The following is a 21,055-nucleotide window of genomic DNA, read 5'->3' as shown; positions in this document are numbered from 1 at the left end:
ATGAATAGAGGGAAATCACTGTATCCCTTCGGGAACAGTTAAAGGTTTCTTCTATCATAGTTCAGTATACAGACAGAAATACAGTAAAGACCATGCATCGTGCTTATGAGGGGAAAAGTAATAATTACTTTACAGTGTCTACAGCAATAGGATTTGGGGCCTAGTACCCATTGTTCCTTTAATAATTAGCTGCACACGTTGTCCTCTGAAGATTTGGTCACAAGGAAGTCCAAATCCAGCTAACTGTCCTGGCTCTGTTGTGCCTCACTGCAGAAGTAACAAACTTTTGTGTTAGTAGCATCTCAGGGCTTAATCACAAATAATGCTCCTAATCTTTTCCTCCCCAGCTTCAGTCAGCAAAAATGTACTTTCATGTGCAGGTACTTCTGCCTTGTGGTCAATTTTGGCCGGTCAACATTTGTGGTCAGTTTTGGCCAGAAAGATGATCCCGGTAGCTACAGACCTATCAGTTTTGTATCAGTGCCAGGGAAGGTTATCTCGGGAACCGTCATGGATCAGTTAAAGGTCAGCCAGGGGATCAGGCCCAGTCAGCATGGGTTTACAAATGGTAGATCCTGTTTGACAAACCTGATTTCATTCTATGACAAGGCAACCCGCTTAGTGAATGAAGGTAAGGCTGTCAACGTGGTGTACCTGGACTTCAGTAAAGCCTTTGACACTGTCCCCTACAGCATCCTAATGGAGAAGCTGATTGCACGTGGTGTGGATGGGCATACACTCTGCTGGGTGAAACACTGGCTGGATGGCCGGACCCAAAGAGTTGTGGTCAGTGGAGTGAAATCCAGTTGGCGGCCGGTCACGACTGGTGTCCCTCAGGGCTCGGTACTGGGGCCACTCCTATTTAACACCTTTATTAATGATCTTGATGAGGAGATTGAGTGCACCCTCAGTAAGTTCGCAGACAACACCAAACTGGGAGGGAGTTTTGATCTGCAGGAGGGGAGAAAGGCACTACAGAGGGACCTGGATAGACTGGATCAGTGGGCCAAGGTAAACTGTATGAGTTTCAGTAGGGCCAAGTGCTGGGTCCTGCATTTTGGTCACAGTAACCCCAGGCAGCCCTACAGGCTTGGGGAGGAGTGGCTGGAAAGCTGCCTGATGGAAAGGGACTGTTATACTTGGTGTACTGATGGACAGTTGGCTGAAGATGAGCCAGCAGTGTGCACAGGGGGCCAAAAAGGCCAGTGGCATCCTGGCTTGGATCAGGAATGGTGTGGTGAGCAGGACTAGGGAAGTCATCCTGCCCCTGTACTCGGCATTGGTGAGACCTCACCTCGAGTACTGTGTTCAGTTTTGGGCGCCTCCGTACAAAAAGGACATTGAGATGCTGGAGCAAGTCCAAACAAGGGCAACAAGGCTTGTGAAGAGAATATGCCCTATGAGGAGAGACTGAAGGAACTGGGGCTGTTTAGTCTGGGGAAAAGGAGACTGAGGGGAGACCTTCTTGCTCTCTTCCAGTATCTGAAAGGTGACTGCAGTGAGAGCGGGGTTGGTCTCTTCTCACTGGTGACAGAACAAGGGGAAATGGCCTCAAGTTGCACCAGGGGAGGTTTAGGTTGGATATCAGGAAAAACTTCTTTACAGAAAAGGTTGTTAAGCACTGGAATAGGCTTCCCAGGGAGGTGGCTGAGTCACCATCCCTGAATGTGTTTAAAAACCATTTGGATGTGGTGCTCAGGGACATGATTTAGTGGAAGGTTGTTAGAGTTAGGGTAGTATGGTTAGGTTGTGATTGGACTTGATGATCGTTAAGGCCTTTTCCAACCTGAGCAATTCTTTGGTTCAATTTCAGTATCTTGTTCTCTTGTCTCTTTTTTTGACAGGTTTTTAGGTCTAAGATCACTATCAGATTTCTGGAGTGAGAGCACAGTCTTTCTTTTTGGGGCCTTGATATTGCTTAACAGTCATTTTAGCATTGCTTTACAGACTAATGTATTTCTAAGCTTGTATTCTTTGCTGTATTTGGAAACAGCTTAGCATCATGTCAGAGTTGAATTTAGCTGTTCATTGCCTTTGTCATCTTCCTGGAATTTCTCAAGAAAACGTCCTGTAAAGACTTTTCATGCTCTTTCCCAGTAGCCTTACAGATCAAAATAGTGTTGACAACAAATGTATCAGCCAAAGCTATTGCGTTTTTAGGCTTGTTTCTAATATTCATAACATTGCAATGCTATTTGTTTCTTTCAGTGTATGATTTTGTTTTGCCACTTAGATGGGAAAGGTTGCATAAGCTTCTGCTTGGTGAGAAGAAGTAACTGTGTGTGGCTGTTCTTCTCAGTTAGTAGTAAGACAAGCTTTCAGTAATTCAGAGGACTTTATTTCAGCGGGAAGAAGTTCCGGATGACTACTACAAGCATGACCCTGATCACAAGCACATCTACCGCTTTGTTCGGACGCTTTTTAGTGCTGCACAGCTGACAGCTGAATGTGCAATAGTGACACTGGTAAGAGATGCTTGATTACTGAGTCTTAAGCTTTTGGAAGACATTTTTCCCCTCAGTGAATTAACTGGGCTGAACTGAGACATCACACTATCTCATGAAACCACGTTAATAATGAAGGCGCCATACAACAAGTTCATCAGAAGATATTTCCAAGTAGTTACAGAAGTGGTTAACTTAAAAGAATCTTAGCTTTCCTGTATCTGAATGTGTAATACTCAATTACTTGTCCGGTCAGATATTTATTAATTTCATAATATATATAACTCACCGAAGAAGCTGGAGAGAGGCAGACCATGAGATAACATAAACAGTGGGGTGTACTGAGATCACACACAAAGTCATGTTTTATTTCTGTGGTACAGAGGGCACGTTTGAATTTGCATTAACTGGAACAGCACAAATAACCCGCCCTAAGAGGCTGAGAATCAATAGTGCAGGAATTCCAGGAGATTAACTTTTCTTCTTATTATGTCCTTCACTCATGGACACCTTTCTGTCTGCTCCCCTTCTCTCTCTCTCTTGTTTTCTTTGGACCCTGTTCCCCGTGTGACATGGAGGTGCATGGAAATTGAGAACAGGAGTAAGAGAAGATCATCTCACCAGAGTTTGCTGTTTGCTTTCCAAAAGCAAGATGGGTTTAAAAAAATACTGATCTTTATGCACACACATATGTTTATATGCCTGCGTGTACACACAGACACACACAGATAAATACCTGAAGAGAAGGGGAAGAAACACAACCTACATAATCACTGCATTAGAAGACCTCTTAAACTGTGCTTTGTTGCATACCGGACTTCAGTCTTCACTGTGGCTTGTCTGCAGAACAATCTGAAAAGAACAGAAAAGAACTATCACCAAAAGACAATGTGGCAATTAAGCAGGCTCAGTTTCTGCTTTTCCAAAGACATGCAGCCAGTTTGACAGAACAGGATGATAGTCCCAGGCAATCTTGACATCTAAAGTATTTTAAAAATCGAGTTGGTTTATAAAGTGGACTTTACCACTAGATGGCTCTGTTATTACGGGAACACTATTAGTCCTCTTGAAGGCTGCAAGCAAAAGATGGGAAGAAAATGTAGGGAGACCCTGGTAAACGGGTTGATGCTGCCCCTAGACCTGTACAGCAGCTTCCTGCACCCACCAGGTTATCTGGGGTTTCACTGGGGCCTTTGACCTCGTTTAGGTAACAGAACAACAAAACCAGGAACCTGTAGCTCTTGAAAGTTGTTATTTCTGAAGTGTAAATAGAATGGCTGCTCCAAAAACAATGCCCCCTGTTTTATTCTGTTGGCCCATGATAGCAGAGGCGGATGTTGGTGGTATGGCATTAGAGGCTGAAGCTTCCCACCAATACTCCAGTGCATGTTGTTGTGTGTGACGTACAGCCGCAGAGGGGCAGTGTGACCGAATGGCATCTGACAGGGAAGTGTGAGTGGAGCAAAGATGTGTTATTAAGTTCTCCATGCAGAAAAAACACCACCCACTGGCATTCATTGATATTCGCTGAGCATTTATGGAGACCAAACAGTGGATGTGAGCACAGTGAGGCAGTGGGTGGTGCTTTTCAGCAGTAGCAACAGTGGGTCACCTGTGCTGGTGCAGATTTTTACGAGCACATCTGATAGTGTCATTGTGTCCTTTGTATCTTCTGTAGTTTCCATGGAAATAAATAGGAGGCATTATTTTCAGAACGACCTATGTAGTTATCACTAATAATTTCTTATAGACACTTAATAATAATGAGATAACGTAGTCATGTTTGACTGGAGTGTTTGATCAGACATCAGCTTCAGGTCTTGATTCCACATGTAAAACTGTTTTGCTTTTTTTTTTTTTTTACAGGTTTATTTGGAAAGGCTTTTAACCTATGCAGAGATTGACATCTGCCCTAGTAACTGGAAGAGGATAGTCTTAGGAGCTATTCTACTGGCTTCTAAAGTCTGGGATGATCAGGCTGTTTGGAATGTGGATTACTGCCAAATATTGAAGGACATTACTGTTGAGGACATGTAAGTTGCAAGTTTTTACAAATCTACAATGTTTTCTAAATGGCAGTTGTCACGATGGTGCCATACTGAATGCCTCTCTGGTGCTATGGGATACACACAATGCATCTCTGGTGTCAGGCTTCATTACCTCTTTTTAACCTCGGAAACTGTGCTTCACCTGTCTTTGAGACAAATCCTTATTAGCATTTCTAACTACTGCAGTGAGCAACTTCAAAGTTAGTTTGTTAACATTGTTCCCCCAGTGATGAGCCATAGGGCTTGCTGCTTTGCATTGGCAGAACTCTTTAAGAGCCCAGTTTTTAAGTCTTATCAAAAATCCTTTTGGAAAGTAAAAATCATCATCTCATTATGTGCCTTTTTTGCTTAGAATTAGAAGAACTGCAAGGTAAGCTGTAACTTGTGACTTAAGTGTCTGCTCCTGCATCCAGCCAATGCATAAATATTTCAAGGTCTGAATTCTTAGCTGATGCTCTTGGAAGACAAGCTGGTATCTGTGGCTGTGTACAGGTCCTCTTTGTCAGGTACGTTCTTAGGCTTGCCTACAATGCTGGGAACAAAATTCCCAGTCTTAGTACTGCTTGTTCATGTAGAGCTGTTTCTTGTACGTATTCTTGTCTCAGATACAGGTTCCAGTTTTTGAAAGCTTTGGAATCCACTCTTTTTTTCTTTATGAAGTCAGCTTTAAGCCCTGTAGTTTCTGCAGTTTTAGAGGATGTTCAGAGGGTGTACATCGTGGTGGCTCCAAGCCAGTACTACGGGCTGGAATGGAAGCATGTTTGTGGGGAGTGAATTTGGCCCATAATATTTTCTGTTAAATTCCTTTTCTTGAAGCTCTCCCCCTCTCTTCGCTTCCTTCTGCATTTCTTTTATAATGATGGTGGTAGAAATACCAGGTTAGCTTAGTGTCATTCATTCTGGCCTTAATAAACTTCATTAAATCCTCTGTGTGCTTCTGAGTTTTATCACACTGTGATTGACTGTGCATCCAGGCCTACACAGTACAAGTCAGTTCTAGTACAGGAGCAAACAGGCAGTAGCACTTTGCACACAGCACTGGTGGGCTCCCTACATCACATATTCTGTCCTTGCACGAAGTTTTCTTCCCTGGATTCAGCTTAGAGCTAACGTTTAAAACACAGTATTTATCTAGGACTCCTTAGTAAAGAGGAATGCTCTCTTCCTTCTAGATTTTAGGGAAGAAGGAAATAGAGAAAACTCCTCCATTTTTAGTTTCCAAAACAGCTTTTTGGTTTTTCAAATTATTTTTCTCAGCAAACAGCAACAGGAAACACAGTATCTTGTTTTATGGGTACCCCCCGTCTGGGAGTTCTTTGTCTCCAAAAGCAGGGCTTTGCCAGCCAGGCTTTCAGGAAAGCATAATTAGTGATTTTATACAATGTACATCTTCACTCAACCTGGCTCAGAGTGCTGATCTCTCTGAGGAGCACACTTGAAGCGTTGCTGCAAAGAGCTCTGAGATGGCTGCAGTGAGGTCAGCGATGCTGGGAGTGCCGGGGTATACATCTTGCTCTTTTTGATGTGTCGTCTTGAAGCCCTCCTTGGGATGAATCAAACTGATAGCACTGAAACATCTGTAACAAGCAGGATGTTTATTCTCTATTGCTGTTGCTGGGTCTCCTGAAATTGCCTGTACTTACAATTTCAAAGCAGTGGTGGTAGTGGGGGGAAAGAAGATGTTAGGCTGCTGCTTCTCCCCCAGTTCGGATATTTTTTTTTTCTGTGATCCCATCTCATTTGAAATGGTTTCAACCTTTGAATTTAGGCGTGGGCAGAAACTGCACAACCCCTTTCTGACAGTGGCGGGGGTGCCCAGCTGGGCCCCGCACTGCTGCGGCAGGGCAGAGTTCACTTATCCCAGATTGGCTAATTGTACCACAAACAGAACCCTGGAAAACCGCTTAGAATACTCAGCAAAACTGAGTTTTAAGCTTATAATACTGCCTTCAATTAACGGTTGGCGCTGTGCTTAATTGCCAGCTTTCGCAGTTGTAGTTTTGTGATGGTTTTTTGTTGTTTGTTTTTGCTTTTTACTGAAAAGGGTTTTTGGTTTGGTTTTATTTACATATTCCTATGGGAGGAAAAAAATCAAAGGAAATTAAACTGATATTTGGAAGTCATCCTTTGTCAAAACTTGCTTGCTTTGATGAGAGTGAATCCATAATCACTGAAAAATTAACTGTGCAGCTGCTAATCTTGCTGTGATTGCTTGTTAAGGGGACACATGCTGTTCATTCTTTCAGACACGTATATTTGTAAATAAAGCACAGGAAACACATGGGAATTATGCTTTCCCGGGTTTTAAACCACTATAAATAGACTTGTTAATCCAATGAAGAATTGTATTTTTATACAATTAAACTAGTGTGGTGAGTACAAAAGGGGCAGTGAAGAGCATTTATTCACAGGATAAATCAAGCTCTGATCAGCTGATCATCAAAACATTATCTGATTTACATTTCTATAGGCTTATGACCATATGAACAGGAAATTAATTTTGGCACTAGGTTCAATGGTACTCAAGTCCACTATACTAGAAACAAGCATAAAGCTGCTATTGATATTGACACCCACCATCCAGTCCAGGACACAACCTAGATGGTTCTTTGATTTACTTCCCCCCTTCTGATAGGTAAAACATCCATTTCAAAAGCTCCCACTGAATCAGTGCCCCTTATTGCCTGGAGTATTTGCAGTTGACCGACTCACAGCATTGTCAAGTTCTGTAGATAAAGGTCTGTTCCCGGTGGAACAACCACTGAGTGGTTTGGGTACCACTCATTTCTTCCAGGTTGATTTGTTTATTTACATCAGGAAAAGCTTTTTTTAGCTGACCACAATACAGTAACTGAAATGGCCTTTTTTGTGGCACAGCACCTTCCTCACTTTCCTCCAATTATTTTGCCCAGCGAAAACAGACGTGTGTGTAAAAACCGGCCAGCGCCCTTTAACGCAGTACTTTGTTATCCTGCCTAATGCTATTGAGGAGAAAATTCCTTCTCCCACCTAATGCTGCTTATTTATTTATTTATTGGAGATGAATCCATGTTGCTTCAAGAGGCTTTTTTCTGTGAGATAATAGCAGCAGCTCTTCATAGATCCATTTGTTGCCGTGGTGATCTGCCTACTGCTTTTGTTAGTCCGACTCTACTTCAATAAACCCCCTTCCTGTTATCAGCCCGGTGAAAATGTCTGCAAGTTCTTCAGAGCTAATAAACAGCATACATCATTCCTTTCATCTGATCACTATAGCGCGGGGCTGTACGAGAGAGTGAGAATGGCGCATGAATTGTACAGCTGCACTAATGGAACTCTGAAGAATGAGCCTCCTGGTCAGCCCCACGAGTGCACGACAGGGCACTACCTTTCTCTCCCAGCTGAAAGTGCCAGGACCCGAAAGCTGCACCTTGTTTCGAGCACCAGTGAATGAACCGTCTCTTGAAACGAATAATGCAGGCCTCTCGATGACTAGTTCAAAGTTGCTGGTTTTACAAATAGCCTAGAGATCTCCAGTTGTTCTGTTGTTGGTTGGTTTTTTTTTTCCCAGCTAAAACGGTGTTTTTTCCTTTGTCTTCTGTCCCTCCTAGGAATGAGATGGAAAGACACTTCTTGGAGCTACTGCAGTTTAATATCAATGTTCCTGCCAGTGTTTACGCCAAATACTACTTCGATCTTCGCTCCCTAGCAGATGACAATAACCTGAGCTTTCTGCTGGAGCCTCTTAGTAAAGAGAGAGCACAGAAACTGGAGGTAATGGTCTGAGGTTGGCTGAGCAGGGGACTGTTGCACGTGTGTGTGTCTGTATGTAGTAGGAGCGTCTGTTGCTAATCATATTAAGTGGCGGTTAGAAAAACTAAAAAGCTTTTAGGTTAGTGTATTACAGGCAGACTTAACCCCCTTATAGCTGCAGCTAGCACTTCTAAAACCAGGCCTAGGCTAAGTTAGTTCTCTGAGGAAGGAATGAAGTCCAGCAGATCACTGAATAAAATGAATGTTATATAGGGAACCATAGTTCAGCTAGGCTACTGAAGATTGAAAGGATAGTATCATATGTAATGGATTGTCTGTCTTTCCTGCTCACAGTCTGTATTCCAAGCACCGAGAGACAGTCACACTTGGACCGTTCTAAATACTACCAGCTGAAGGTTTCCCACTGCATCCCACTGCACAGCTGCTTTTAAAGCTAGAGGGAGTGCTCTTGCTGCTCTCACGGTTTAATAAACCATTTGTTAGGGGGACAGCTGCAGAAATAATGTTTCTTTTCACAACCTTTAGAACCTCACCTTTCCAAAGAAATGTTGTTTTAAGACAAACTTTTAGAATAGCTGCTGCTTAGGAATGCTTCGGCATGTCCACAGGAGTGTGAATACAGATGACCGGCCCTTTCTGCTCAATGGAGAAGGCTGCCCTGGTGCAAGTCCCCACAGCGTTCTTTCACGTGGAGGCTTCACATTAAAGAACTTAAGCAGTGCTGAACTTTCTTCCTAGTTGGTGGATATATGTCAGACATTCTGAAAATACCTAAATTACCCGGGCTCCCAGGCAAAACTTTCCTGTTGATAAATGCAGCCTTTGAACTGTCAGTTGACAACCGTGCATATGTGTTTTTGTTGACCTTTCAACAAAGGCATTAAACGTGGGCCCCATGTACACCGATGCCCCATTCAGACAGGGGTGTTCTGCGGGATTATTGGCTTATATTGTTCTATTGTCCACCTCCAGTAATTCTGCCAAGTGCCAGTTTTTCTATTTCCACCCAGAGGTGGTTGAACCTCAGGTAATAAGTCTGATCCCTCCTGGTCCTTTGGAATGATAGGTATGGTATGCCTACAAATTCCTCTATTTAAAGTGAAGCAACGCAGCTCTTCTGCTTTGTTTCACCCTTGTTACTCACATTTTAAGCTAACACTGTCACTAATTGTAAATGTGGTTGTAGGTCGGTTCATATTCCACTGGAAATTGTTTACTGAACTGCTCAGAGCCTATGGCATAAGTGGATGATTTACAGGTTGTAAGCCTGTTTCTTTGCTAACATTTGGGGGCTTGGTGTTTAAAAGCAGAGTAATTTTCAGGACAGCGTGTGATTTGCCATAACACGCTCACTAATGCACATACATAGGACGCTTTGGTTTTTAGTTCTAAAACGTGATAAATATTTAAACCATTTGCTGAACTTTTTAATTCTACCTTTCTGTTAGAAGTATTTGAAGAGCAGACAGGCACCCCTGTGAAGCAGTGAATTGGTATTCCAGGGACGGAAAACTGATTTATAACATATGGGTTACTGGGGCTAAATATGTCAACACAGGTTGCCTTATGATTGATGTGCTAGCATTAAAACAGGATGGAGAGTCTGTCTGGTCTTGCACCGGGAGCTCATACAGCCAGTGTCTTAAAGAATGCCACTCTGGAGCCAAATGCATGCCTCCAGAAGGTCGGCAGAAATAAATGTAAATAATTATTTTAAAATACACTTAGGGGTTTATTCATGCTCAGAGTGCTTTTTCACCTTTTGAACTTCCAGAACGCTGGGCTGTACTGAATGGGTGCTGCCTTAAAGGGAAGGTGTAGGCTTGTAGCTGACTGCAGCACCCTGAAAGTTTGTCTGCTGATAGGTGGTAAATTATTAATGGCAGTAAATGCTCAGGACTGAAATTCAGTTCAGCCTTTTATTACTGGTATCCTTATTTATTTGCACTGATCATGTGTGAAAGCTTCAGTCAGAAACGGGCTTTGCAGAGGGACACGCGCTGTTTTCTGCACAAGCACGTGTTATACAGGAGATAATTAGGCTGGCACTAAGAAGGCTCACCAGAATAAAGGCAACTTGACTAGCTTAAATAAGCAGAGCAGAGGTAAGCCAGTAAGTGGCTGAAAAAACAGTTAGATACAAAGTTGTCCGCATGTGTGGATATGTAATAGCTGTATTAATGCCCCAGCTATTGCAGTGCCATTGAGCAGAGAGTTGCCCTCCCTTCTTGACCTGACTATACAAGTGGTCTTTGGTGGGAAAAGCAGCCTGGAGGAGAAGGTGTAGAGAAAGAAGGTGTAGGGAAAATAGAGGTCCTCGTACACCTCTGGTTGCTGGGCTCACTTGTACCAAGTGCCCAAGGGCAGGGCTCTTGAGGGAGTGCAGAAACCATTTTGGCTCGAGCCTTTCCTCTCATAAATGCTTCTGTACTGCCTTTGTAGGTAAAAAAGCCAATAGTGTCACAGCTGCAGAGTGCTTTGTAAAAGCTTCCTTGAAATGTTCCAGCTTTTCTAATGTGTACTTTCCTGTTGTTTCCAAACGTGACGCCCAGGCTATCTCCCGGCTGTGTGAAGATAAATACAAAGACTTGTCAAAAGCTGCTATGAGACGATCTTTCAGTGCTGATAATTTAGTTGGTATCCGCCGTTCTAATGCCATCCTCTCCTGAGGAGAGAGAAAGGTGCAGCACCACGAACCAGCGTCCACACGGATTGGAGGAATACCACCACTCCATGCACACAAGCCAGCGGTGATGGCGTCTTCCAGCAAAAGGAGAGGAGGGGTAAAATTAGCCAAGGGAGCCCAGAGCTTGAGGAGCATACTTGGTGCATGACAAGATCTTTGTCAAATCAACTCTCTCCTCCTTTTTAATTTATCCAGAGATGCAAAAACAAACTTCTCTCCATCTTTTCCCCACAGATGTTTGCTTACTATGTAGGCCTATAGCTGTGAACTCTTGAGGTTTTTAATAACAAGTAGTTTTACATTTTAGAATTTAAACACTAACCACATGACTATAGTTACAATGTTCTTCCCTCCTCTCCCCTGTCATCCAGAGTCTCGCTGCATTTGTACTTCAGGTCAATGCGGTGTTAAAAACAAAACAGAAGGTGGGACTCTTTAAAGTATCAAGCCACTCTGGAGCTGAAAACAACAGCCTTGACACCTGTTGATGGTTTTTCCCTGGTTTGGCTACTGAAAGCTGCTATTATTGGTGATCTGTTCGTAACCAAGAAGCTGCACAGCAGGAAGGAATCCCGACTCTGCACCAACAACTTCACTCCAGTAGATTGTCAAAGGACTTGGTATGTTTTGAGTGGGGGCAGAGAGATGGCTTTCTGTATTGTTAAAATATATAGGGTCCATGCTGCATTTCTTGTGAATTATGGTGCTTCTCTCATTTTTCTGATACTTGTTACTGCTCTGGAAGAGACGCAATCTGTATATTTTTTCTGAGGCATTGAATGAGAAAGTTGGTCTGGAAATATCATCACCATCCCAAACAGCGTAGCAATCCAGTGGTGAATGGCATGTGTGCAGCACTGCTTCTCGAGTTCTACTGCAGATCTCTCGTGCTATATACAGTGGAGTTCCTAAAGCTGATATTGTGCATCCATTTGGCTCCCCTTGAGTTTTTGTTTCTTGGGAGGGATTTACAATCATGATAAGGTAGAGTTTGAGAATCTTGGACTACCTAACCAGGTAGATTGAAAAAAAAATTAATTGAAAATTATCAAAAATATTTCTGTAAAACTTTTTTTTTTTCTTTTTTCCTCCAAAGTGAATTTTATCTTGTGCAACTGCTTTTGAGGCTTGGGTTTTTGTTCCTTCTGAGACTTTGGAATGGACCTTACTTTTTCAGGCTCTGAAACTGAACTCTGAACAGGATAAGTATTACTAGACTCTTCCTGTTACAAGTCTTTGTAATATCTTCCCTTCTTGGATCCAAATAGATTCTAGGCGGTTTGTCCTAGGAGCAGATCTCCCTCCAAATGGCACAGTTTCTGTGCACTTCATCTAGCCAAGGTCCAGAAACTCACACTGAACAGTGAGTCCACACACTTTTGAGAGGGGGGGCTAGGCAGTGGGGGTCTGAGTGTAACAATCAGTCTGGCTGCACTCAGCTGTTAAAATGGTGCATATTGATTGTCTTTTGTGGTATGCAAATACGCCAGCCCCTGGCTCTCAAATCCATGGAACTTGGCACTTCAGGTATTGATCACAATTGAATTTTGGAAATAATGCTACATCTTCAGGTGGTTTTCCTTTCTCATGTTTGTATTAAAAGAAAAGCTAATAAACTCTATTTTAATTAAAGTTAAAGGTAAATTGTGTGTTCTGTACAGTTGTCTGATTTAACTCCCCCTCTATTTGCTGCTGCACAGCTTCTTTCATGTTTGAGAAGTGGGGGGCTGCGGAATCGATGTGCATTAAGGCCTCCCCCGCCTCCTGTACCTTCCCGTCACGTTCATTTTGCTGAGGTTACTTGGGAATGCCTCTGAAGCCTGCAGCAGAGGTCACTGGGCAACTGTGAGCTGCTCGCTGTGCAGCATGGGCCAGGGCCCTCAGCTGGATGAGCGGCAGAAGCCTTCTGTAGCTGCCTGGCTATTTCCACTTGTTGCTTGAGTTTAGCATTTGACTCAGCCTTCTACAATATCTAATCGCTGACAGTTTCTTTGCACTTAAATGGCTTTTAAGTAGGGCCAATCTGTCTGGTGCTAACTGGAAGTTTTTAAGCCCTCCCTCGAGCACTAAACAGGAATCTATAAGTGACCAGGTGCCTTTTACTTTGTGTAATGGGTCAGGATTCGCTTCACTGTGGGCTGGCACATGGTTTCTGCAAACGCAGCCATTCAGCTCTAAGGTGCTCAGCAGGAACTCGTGGCATTCACTTACCTTTTTGCCAAAGGAGAGCGAGGCTCATCCTGCTGATCTGGCTGTCAGGTGGGTGTCAACTCAGACAGCTGTACTCTTCTCCAGGAACCTGCTGCTCCCTACTTAATTGTGCCTAAACTTTAACTGGTTTTAGTTTTTCTGTAGCTTAGCCCAGAGCACTTTGTCGATAGAATTTTGATCTGTCCATCAGATGCCAAATTAGAGTCTACTACAACATGATTTCTTATGACAGGGAAAATAGCAATTCCGCTGAACATTCTGGGCCATCTGAAAGAGATCCTGGAAAACATACCTGCAGCAATTCTTACCTAACCAATGGGAAGTAAAACTTTTAAAAGCGTGCAGTTGAAGAACAAAGATGGACACAGAAGGAATTGCATTTGGGGGCTGGGGCCTGCAGGGAGCTGAGCCATGCTTTATTTGTTGGCATTATTTTTTGTATGAAGGCCAAGTGAAAAATAATAGAATCATAGCTAGAACACTAGCATTAAAGCGAGCGTACCTACCTCTGTTCCCTTGGAAGAGCACCCAGCAACAACAGCCTGTGATGAGAATGCTTGTTTGTGAAGAGTAAACCTAAGGTGAGGGTGACCTTTGGTTGCATTCAGTCCCAGGGTGGTACCGCTTGACTGGTAGGAAACAGTTTGCCTAGACAATAGCTATATCGTGACCCATCGAGTAATGTGAGCAGTGTGTGCTAGAGGTCCATATGGGCAGCAACTCACTGATGTGTTTCTGGGCTACGTGATGCCCTTAGGAGTCAGAAGGCCTTTCCGTTTGTGTATGGGGAGTGTGTGCATTTTGTTTCTAAGGGAACTTTATGAGAGCTACTTCAGCATGGGTTTGGCAGTTAAGAGGACAGGCACTTCACAGACTGAATAAATGTCAAGAACATTGCTTCTGGATAAGAATATACACATCACGAATAACCTGAGCAAGCAGAAGAGGCCACAAGAGCGATCGAGGTCAGAGTTTGCAGAGGGGGTAACGGCTGTGTGGGTGCTGTTGGCTGAATGAGTCAGAGCCCAGAAAGAGGCGGGCTGCTGCCTATGGCCCGAGCTGCTAATTCCCATAGTGCAGCAGGGCTTATGCCTGGCTGTTCAGTGTTCTCTGAGAAAGAGGCAAAATACGTGCTGTCGTGCTGTAGTAGTGAATATAGTGCACCGTTGTGCTAACATGCTCACACACATAAATGCAGTTTAATAGCCGGGTAAAGCACATGGCTGAACACGGGCCAGTTTGCTGCCTTAGGGAGCAAGGCATTTCCAGGAACAAAAATACCGCTTTGCCTCCTGCCCCTGTGATATAAAACCCCATCCGCAGGGCCAGGAGATCCCTGTTCTGTCACATAGTGCTTTTCCCCACACCTACTGAGGCTGAATTCCTGCACCGCACGAGTCAACACCAAGAGAGCCTGCACCTGCCTTGAGGGCAGCCTGAATGGGCCGAACGGGACACAGCACAGGTGTGCAACACCACACCATCAGGGTGGGCTGCATGTAGCTGTGCAGGAGCAGAGGCCTGCAGGCGGTTCACCAACAAACGACCGCAGCGATGGCCCCTCTCTTGCTCAGAATTGATCTCGAGGTGGCAGCGGATGGCAGCTTTACCAAGCCCCTGTTTACTGAGGTACTGAGAACACAGAGGCTTCTCAGGAAGCTTTGGCAGTAACCCTGCTGCCAAGCGGGCATTACAGCTGGAGACAGGCAAGGTGCCTTCAGCACCTGGGTAAGTGCTCCTGCTGAGGTGGTGCATGCCTGCACAGCCCCACAGCAGCTGCCCTGCGCAGGGCAGGCTTGGCTGCTGGCTGTCCTCTGTCTGTACCTAACCACAGAGGGCTCAGGTGAGTCAGTGCATCGCTGGCTCCATCGGTTTTATCATGGGGCACTGGAATGCTGCTTTCAGGTAAGAGATCCTATCTAGTGGGACCCATGTGTGCCTACACACCTAACTAGATAGCAGAGTCCTGCACCATTAGTCACAGCACATCCAGCTTAACCCCTTGCTCTCCTCTCTTTGAGCTTTTCCCAGCACACGAGAGTGTACAGCAGATGGCAACAAGGACACTTAAATCAGCACGCAACATCCTCCTTGGCCAAGAGCTGGCACCTGCTAAGTACCAAAGGGCAATTCTTCAGCGCTCGATCTCAAGGCAGAGTGAGGGACTGATACCATGCAAACAGCAAGAACACCAATAAAGGTTGATCGTTAACCATCTTCCACCAGGAAGGTGCGACCTTGGCCTGCCCGGGAGTGCTGTCAGCAAAGCCAGGGGCGGTGCCAGCAGTACCTGCTGCCAACACCCTGCAGACCAAACTCACTCCCGAGCTGGGTGGGCTGCTGCCATGGGCCAGGGCGCACAGCCTCACACTGAGGGCAGCGCTGCGCAGGGCTTGGTGCTCTCGGCAGCACGTCTGCACAGGGCTGCTGCGGTTGCCTCCCAGGTCCCCGCTGATCCCTGCTGATAAGAGGACAGCACAGCCCTCCAGCACACTCCTCCCCTTTCCCCACAGTAAGCTTTTGTGGTAATTATTAGGTTAGCATAAGCATACGAGCAAAGAAAACAACACACACACCTTTTTCCTCATAAATAACTAATCTCTATACTTCTCTTTGAATAAAACTTCTTCAGCTTTTCACAAAATATAATACAGTTATACAAACACAGTTGAAGAGCATCACTAACCAATGACGCCAAAACAACATGTCAGTTACCCACAGCATGGGGGCACCCGGCTCCACATCTCGCCCTGCCTACGGCGAAGCGCTGAGGCCGGGGTCAGCCCCAGGCTGCTGGCACCAACCTGCCTTAGGTCAGAACAGAGCGGCCTCCCGGAAACTTTTCAATAGGCAAGTCTGCAGCTGAGCCTGGATTTCTTTTTTTTCTTTAAAAAAAAGTTTTACACAGTCAGTTACACTTTAAAAAAAGAAACAAACAGAAAAACACCACCTTTGCCATGGTTTTGTTCATTGTATTGCATGGTGTGTTTAGCCGTATCTACAGAAGGCACTATAGAAAGAGACAAGTCCAGCAAGGCGTGGGTTGGATCAGTTGGAGCTATTTAATGCCCAGGATTACAACACACATATGCCCACAGCGCCGCGCCTGACCTGCCCCACACTGAGCACACACCTGCCCCAAACCCGTATCAAAGTTCACCCCAGCTCCTGTACGTACAAAACAGCTATATACAGCTATTTACAGTCTGTAACAGAACATGGTGCAATGCTGCCCAAGGTGAAGTACTGCAACACGCCAAAGCGAGCCAACCTCTGTCGCAACAGTGCCCGGCAACTGTGAGAGGGTCCCGCAGAGCACTCTGGCCCTGCACCGCTCTGCACACACGCCATGTCCTGGCACCACCTGTATCAGCAGGTGTGCCACCCGAGGGTCTCCTGCTTCCCAGGCTTTGGATTTAAGAGGGGTGGAAACCTCCCTGACTAAAGTGGTCTGAGGGCACGGAGAACAACCTGGGCCCCTGGCAGTCCCGCAAAAGCAATGCAGCTGGGTCTTAGTGCCACACTTGGAGGGGGACAAAAGTACTCACATAGTCATCTCTGCAAAGTTACACACACGATTCCCATTTAGGGCAGGGAAGCCAGACTAAACCCCCGTGTTCTTCCACAAGCAGGCAGGAGCTGGCTGCAGCTGCCTCTCAGCAGCCCATCCCTGCTGCCGCTCCCTTGCCCCACTCGAAGGGGCTGACACAGCCCCCATGTCCTACTGACCTATGCCCAGACGTCCCCAGAGCGAAATGCCTCGCGCTGCCTCTGTCAGTGCCCCGCTGCTGCCCAACCCTGTGAGGAGGCTGTGGTACAGGAGAAAGTGTGAGCGCTCTGCCGACTATTCCTGAATTACCTGCTCAGTCCTGAGCCTGGCGCTGTCTGACAGAGGCGCAGCTTCCAAAAAAGCAGCAAGGAGTGCTGGAGCCGGCTGGCGGCTGACCCCACTGCTTCCCAACACACGCAGCTACCACCTGCCTCACAGACCCCACGCACGCGCCTCCTGCTGCAGATATACACACACGGTACACGTCAGGCGATGCCATGACCCCCACCTCGCCCCAGGCAGCTCACACAGCACTGGGGAGATGCCACAAACTCGCCTGACACAGAGGTGTGGAGCATTGCCAACCCCATCCCAAAGTGCCAGAGCCAGCAGTGCCAAGCATCAGCCCTGCCAGGGAGCCGGCATGTGCCTGCTGGGGGCACAGGGCTCCTGGGCCCCAGGCTTCTTGTCAGCGTGCTGGGCTCTGCTGGGCTGGCAGCAGGACTTTGTTGAGCACCATCCTCCCATGCTGCCAGCACCCGTGCAGCTCACCCCGTCTCTCAGCCTGTGCCAGGGCCACCAGCTCTCTGCCTGGTGACACACAGGATGCCCCCGATCTGCTATAACCGACTCTTCTCATGCTCCCCAGCTCCAGCAAGCAGCTCAGTTCTGGTGCTGGGGATCACTGGGGATAGGGCTGCCACCAGCCATGCCTGCTGCAGCTCTCCCCCTCGTCCCAGTACCAGCACGACCCGTCCAGAGGCTGTGGGGCTGCTGCCACCTGCCCAGCCCACACGTCACCTCATGGTGTGTCCCAGCTCATGGTGGTGCTGGGCTCCCAGCACCGACCCACTGTCCCCACGTTGCTGGTGGCATCTCTCCTGCCCTGACTGGGGCTGCACTCGGACCGGGGCCGCTCCGCTCTGCCGTGGGGCTGGGGTCGCGGGGTGGCTCTGCCGCCGCTCCCTGCGCTGCAGCACTGGGTCTTTGCAACCCTCTCCTCCCTCCATGCTGGGGTCACTGCGGCTCCCTCCGGTCACACATGGGACAGCGGGACCTGCTTGTGGTAGGAGGCCATGCTGGGCAGCACCGTCCTGCCCACCAGTGCTGGGCTGGCCTCACCGTATGCAGCAGCACCTGCCGGCTTCTTTGGCCGGCAGCAGCGGGCTGTGAAGCGCCGCCAAGACTCGAGAGTTTTGCCGGACCAGATCCAGACGCCAGAGGTGATGCCCACCACGAGGCACATGAAGTACTTGAGCATGAATACGGCGTAGTCGGGCTTGGGGCGGTGGGGGTCCCCCGGGCAGGAGCAGTTCTGCGCCTGCTCCCACGCCTCCCGGTTGTGCTGCTCATAGATGTAGCAGGCGATGACAATGGTGGCAGGCACAGTGTAGAGCACGGTGAAGATACCGATGCGGATCATCAGCTTCTCCAGCTTGTCAGTCTTGGTGCCACCCTGCTTGATCACGCTGCGGATGCGGAACAGTGAGACGAAGCCGGCCAGCAGGAAGAGACTGCCGGTGAAGAGATACACGACCAGTGGCGCCAGCACAAAGCCACGCAGATTCTCCAGGCTCTGGTTGCCCACGTAGCAAACCCCAGCCACCGGGTCCCCATCCACGGAGCTGAGCGCCAGCACGGTGATGGACTTGGCACTGGGGATGAGCCAGGCGGCCAGGTGGAAGTACTGCGCATAGCTCGCGATAGCCTCGTTGCCCCACTTCATGCCAGCTGCCAGGAACCAGGTGAGGGACAGGATGACCCACCAGATGGAGCTGGCCATGCCGAAGAAGTAGAGGAGCAGAAAAACCACGGTGCAGAGCGCAGGGCCCGTGGTCTCATAGTGGATGTGGTGGTGCTCGGGATCGCAAGCCACACTGGCATGTCCCGCTACCAGCCGCACAATGTAGCCCACGGAGACGAAGAGGTAGCACGCAGAAAGGAAGATGATGGGGCGCTCGGGGTACTTGAAACGTTCCATGTCAATGAGGAAGGTAGCCACGGTGGTGGAGGTGGAGAGGAAACAAAGAATGGACCAGAGGCCGATCCAGAAGGTGGCGAAGGTCTTCTCGTCCTGGGTGAAGTAGGGCTGGTAGCAGGGCATGGCGCAGTTGGGCACCTGCCCGGTCTGGATGCGGTTGTACAGCGGGTGGGACTCCTTGGAGATGGGCACCAGCGGCGCCTTGCACTTGCAGGTCCGGCCGCAGTCGGTGCCCGGGGGGTGCTGCCTACCGCTCGGCGGCTGGCTTTTGGCTGTGTCCTTGGCCGGGCGCGTGGGCTTCCCGAAGAAGGGCGGCAGGGTGGTGGCCTCCGTGCGGTTGTAGCCCATGCAGAGCTCCTCGGCGTCCCCCAGCACCGGCAGGCTGTCGCAACTCATCCTCTCGGGCCAGGCAAAGCCATACTGCTGCATGATGGGCGAGCAGCCCGCCTTGGCCCGCTCGCAGACGGAGCGGCAGGGGGGCAGCGGCTTAGTGTAGTCGGGCAGGCAGATGGGGGTGTACATGCTGCAGAGGAAGAAGCGCAGGTCCGGGGAGCACTGGATCTCCACCAGCGGCCAAAACTGGTGCACCTCCAGCCCGGCCTCGTCCTGCGTGTCGTGGTTGAACTGGTTGGGCATGTAGGTGAGGTTGTAGCCGATGCCCTTGCACATCGGCACCGTGATCTCCTGGCACACCGGCGCCTTGGAGGCGGCGCGCCCCGCCGCCGGCAGCCCCAGCAGCAGCGGCAGCCCCAGCAGCAGCGGGACCGGCAGCCCCCGGCCGCCCATCGCCGCCGCGCGTCCTACCGCCGCCGCATGCCCCGGGCGCCTCCCCCGCCCTGTCGCCGCCGCGCCGGGAGCGGGGCCGGGAGCGAGCCCCGCCGGGACCCGCCGTGCCGCCGCCGCCGCCGCCACCTGCGCTCTGGGGCGGGCGGGCGCCCCGGCTCCGCGCTGCGCCGCGCCCCGCCCCCGGACCGCCTACGGCCCCGCCCCCGGCGTCGGTCCCGCCCCGCCCCGCCCCCGGCACGGCACCTCTCCCCCCTCCCCGGCGAGTTGCGCCCTGCGAGCACGCGGCGCTGTTCGGGTGGCCGGCCCCGACGTTCCCGAAGCTCGCGGGCACCGCGCTGCGTTCTTGCCCGTTCGAACCGACTCCCTCGGAGCACACCGATCTCCGCTGCCGCGGCCGGGCGTGCTCGGCACCCCCGCGCGGCACGGCTGCCTTCCTTCCGCCCCCCCTCCGGGGCGGCCCGACTCCTCGGCGGCAGCCGAAGGCCAACAGGCAAGAACCGGGATGCCGCTCAGCTCGGCGCCGCCAAACCCTCTGCCAAACAACTTCTAAAACAAAGCCAAAAGCGCTGCAGTCCCCACAGCGCTCGGGGCTCCGGCGCTGCCCGCAGTTGGGCCGCATGGCAGCAAAGTACAGCCACAGAGCGCTGGCGTGCAGCAGCGCAGCCCTGCAGCAGGAGCCATAACTTTTAATTCTGCCCGACTGCATTTCTGTGAAGTCGCAGCCCAGCAGAAGGCAAATCACAGACGGTTTCATTATGGCCCTCAGCTGATTACCCCAATTACAGCTGAGAGCAGAGGGCAGCCTTTTTATTATCATCATCGCCATACAATTAGAAAACGCTGATGCGGCTGCAGGAGAGCAGAAATTCTCCTTTTTCCCGGTGTATTTCGTTTCTATAAGCGTTCCCTCTGGCAGTACCGGTTGGGTCTGAGGCACAGTGAGGACAGGTAGGCGGGGGGGTACAGGAAGGGCAGAGCGGAGCAGCGCCTCGCTCCACCCATCCATCAGCCCGCAGCCTGGCGCGGGCTCTGCCACTGCTCCAGATGCACCTAATTCTTAGGGCCTGGCTGTAAATAACGCTGCATTTGCTACACTGGGGACGCGTGAAACCCAATTAAGAGCCAGGTAGACATCTGTGCTTCTGTTTCCTTTTTGTTGTTATGAATACGCAGCGGAGCAACCAGAGCAGGATTAAATGTGGCGTAAGAGTGAGCGCAGTCAGTAAGCTGCTACCCATCCCTACCGCACAGCACACGCACATCACTGTATGCCTACACAGCACTGTTAGCAACAGCCCCTGCCTGCCTCAAACCTACCACACCGAATCCTGGAGACAAACAAGAAAGCGTTCCTCGCACCTGAGACCTTTCTGCCAT

At 48.9% G+C, this 21,055-nt stretch overlaps 3 protein-coding genes across 4 annotated transcripts in view; 1 reads left to right on the top strand and 2 right to left on the bottom strand.

Annotated features, from left to right (window-relative positions):
• The window catches only part of CCNYL1 (cyclin Y like 1), a 36,035-nt gene extending 23,472 nt beyond the window's left edge, over positions 1 to 12,563 (top strand). Inside the window, exons 7-10 of the mRNA XM_015289509.4 lie at positions 2,346 to 2,465; positions 4,311 to 4,477; positions 8,083 to 8,245; positions 10,798 to 12,563. Coding sequence (XP_015144995.1) covers positions 2,346 to 2,465; positions 4,311 to 4,477; positions 8,083 to 8,245; positions 10,798 to 10,914 — 567 coding nt within the window. The 3' untranslated portion in view covers positions 10,915 to 12,563. The remainder of the gene's footprint in view (positions 1 to 2,345; positions 2,466 to 4,310; positions 4,478 to 8,082; positions 8,246 to 10,797) is intronic.
• Positions 2,317 to 21,055, bottom strand: part of PLEKHM3 (pleckstrin homology domain containing M3) — a 132,718-nt gene continuing 113,979 nt past the window's right edge. For both annotated transcript variants that reach the window (XM_015289505.4, XM_015289507.4), the window contains exon 9: positions 2,317 to 3,296. In XM_015289505.4, coding sequence (XP_015144991.2) covers positions 3,264 to 3,296 — 33 coding nt within the window. In that variant the 3' untranslated portion in view covers positions 2,317 to 3,263. The remainder of the gene's footprint in view (positions 3,297 to 21,055) is intronic.
• FZD5 (frizzled class receptor 5) lies at positions 15,720 to 19,687 on the bottom strand. The gene has a single exon (NM_001305216.2). The coding sequence runs from the start codon at positions 19,676 to 19,678 to the stop codon at positions 17,948 to 17,950; it is 1,731 nt and encodes a 576-aa protein (NP_001292145.2). The 5' UTR covers positions 19,679 to 19,687; the 3' UTR covers positions 15,720 to 17,947.

Source organism: Gallus gallus, chromosome 7 (genome assembly GCF_016699485.2).
Source record: "Gallus gallus isolate bGalGal1 chromosome 7, bGalGal1.mat.broiler.GRCg7b, whole genome shotgun sequence".
NCBI classification, from domain to species: domain Eukaryota; kingdom Metazoa; phylum Chordata; class Aves; order Galliformes; family Phasianidae; genus Gallus; species Gallus gallus.
The sequence above is the reverse complement of the archived record's forward strand: the minus strand, read 5'-3'. Positions and strand labels throughout refer to the sequence as shown.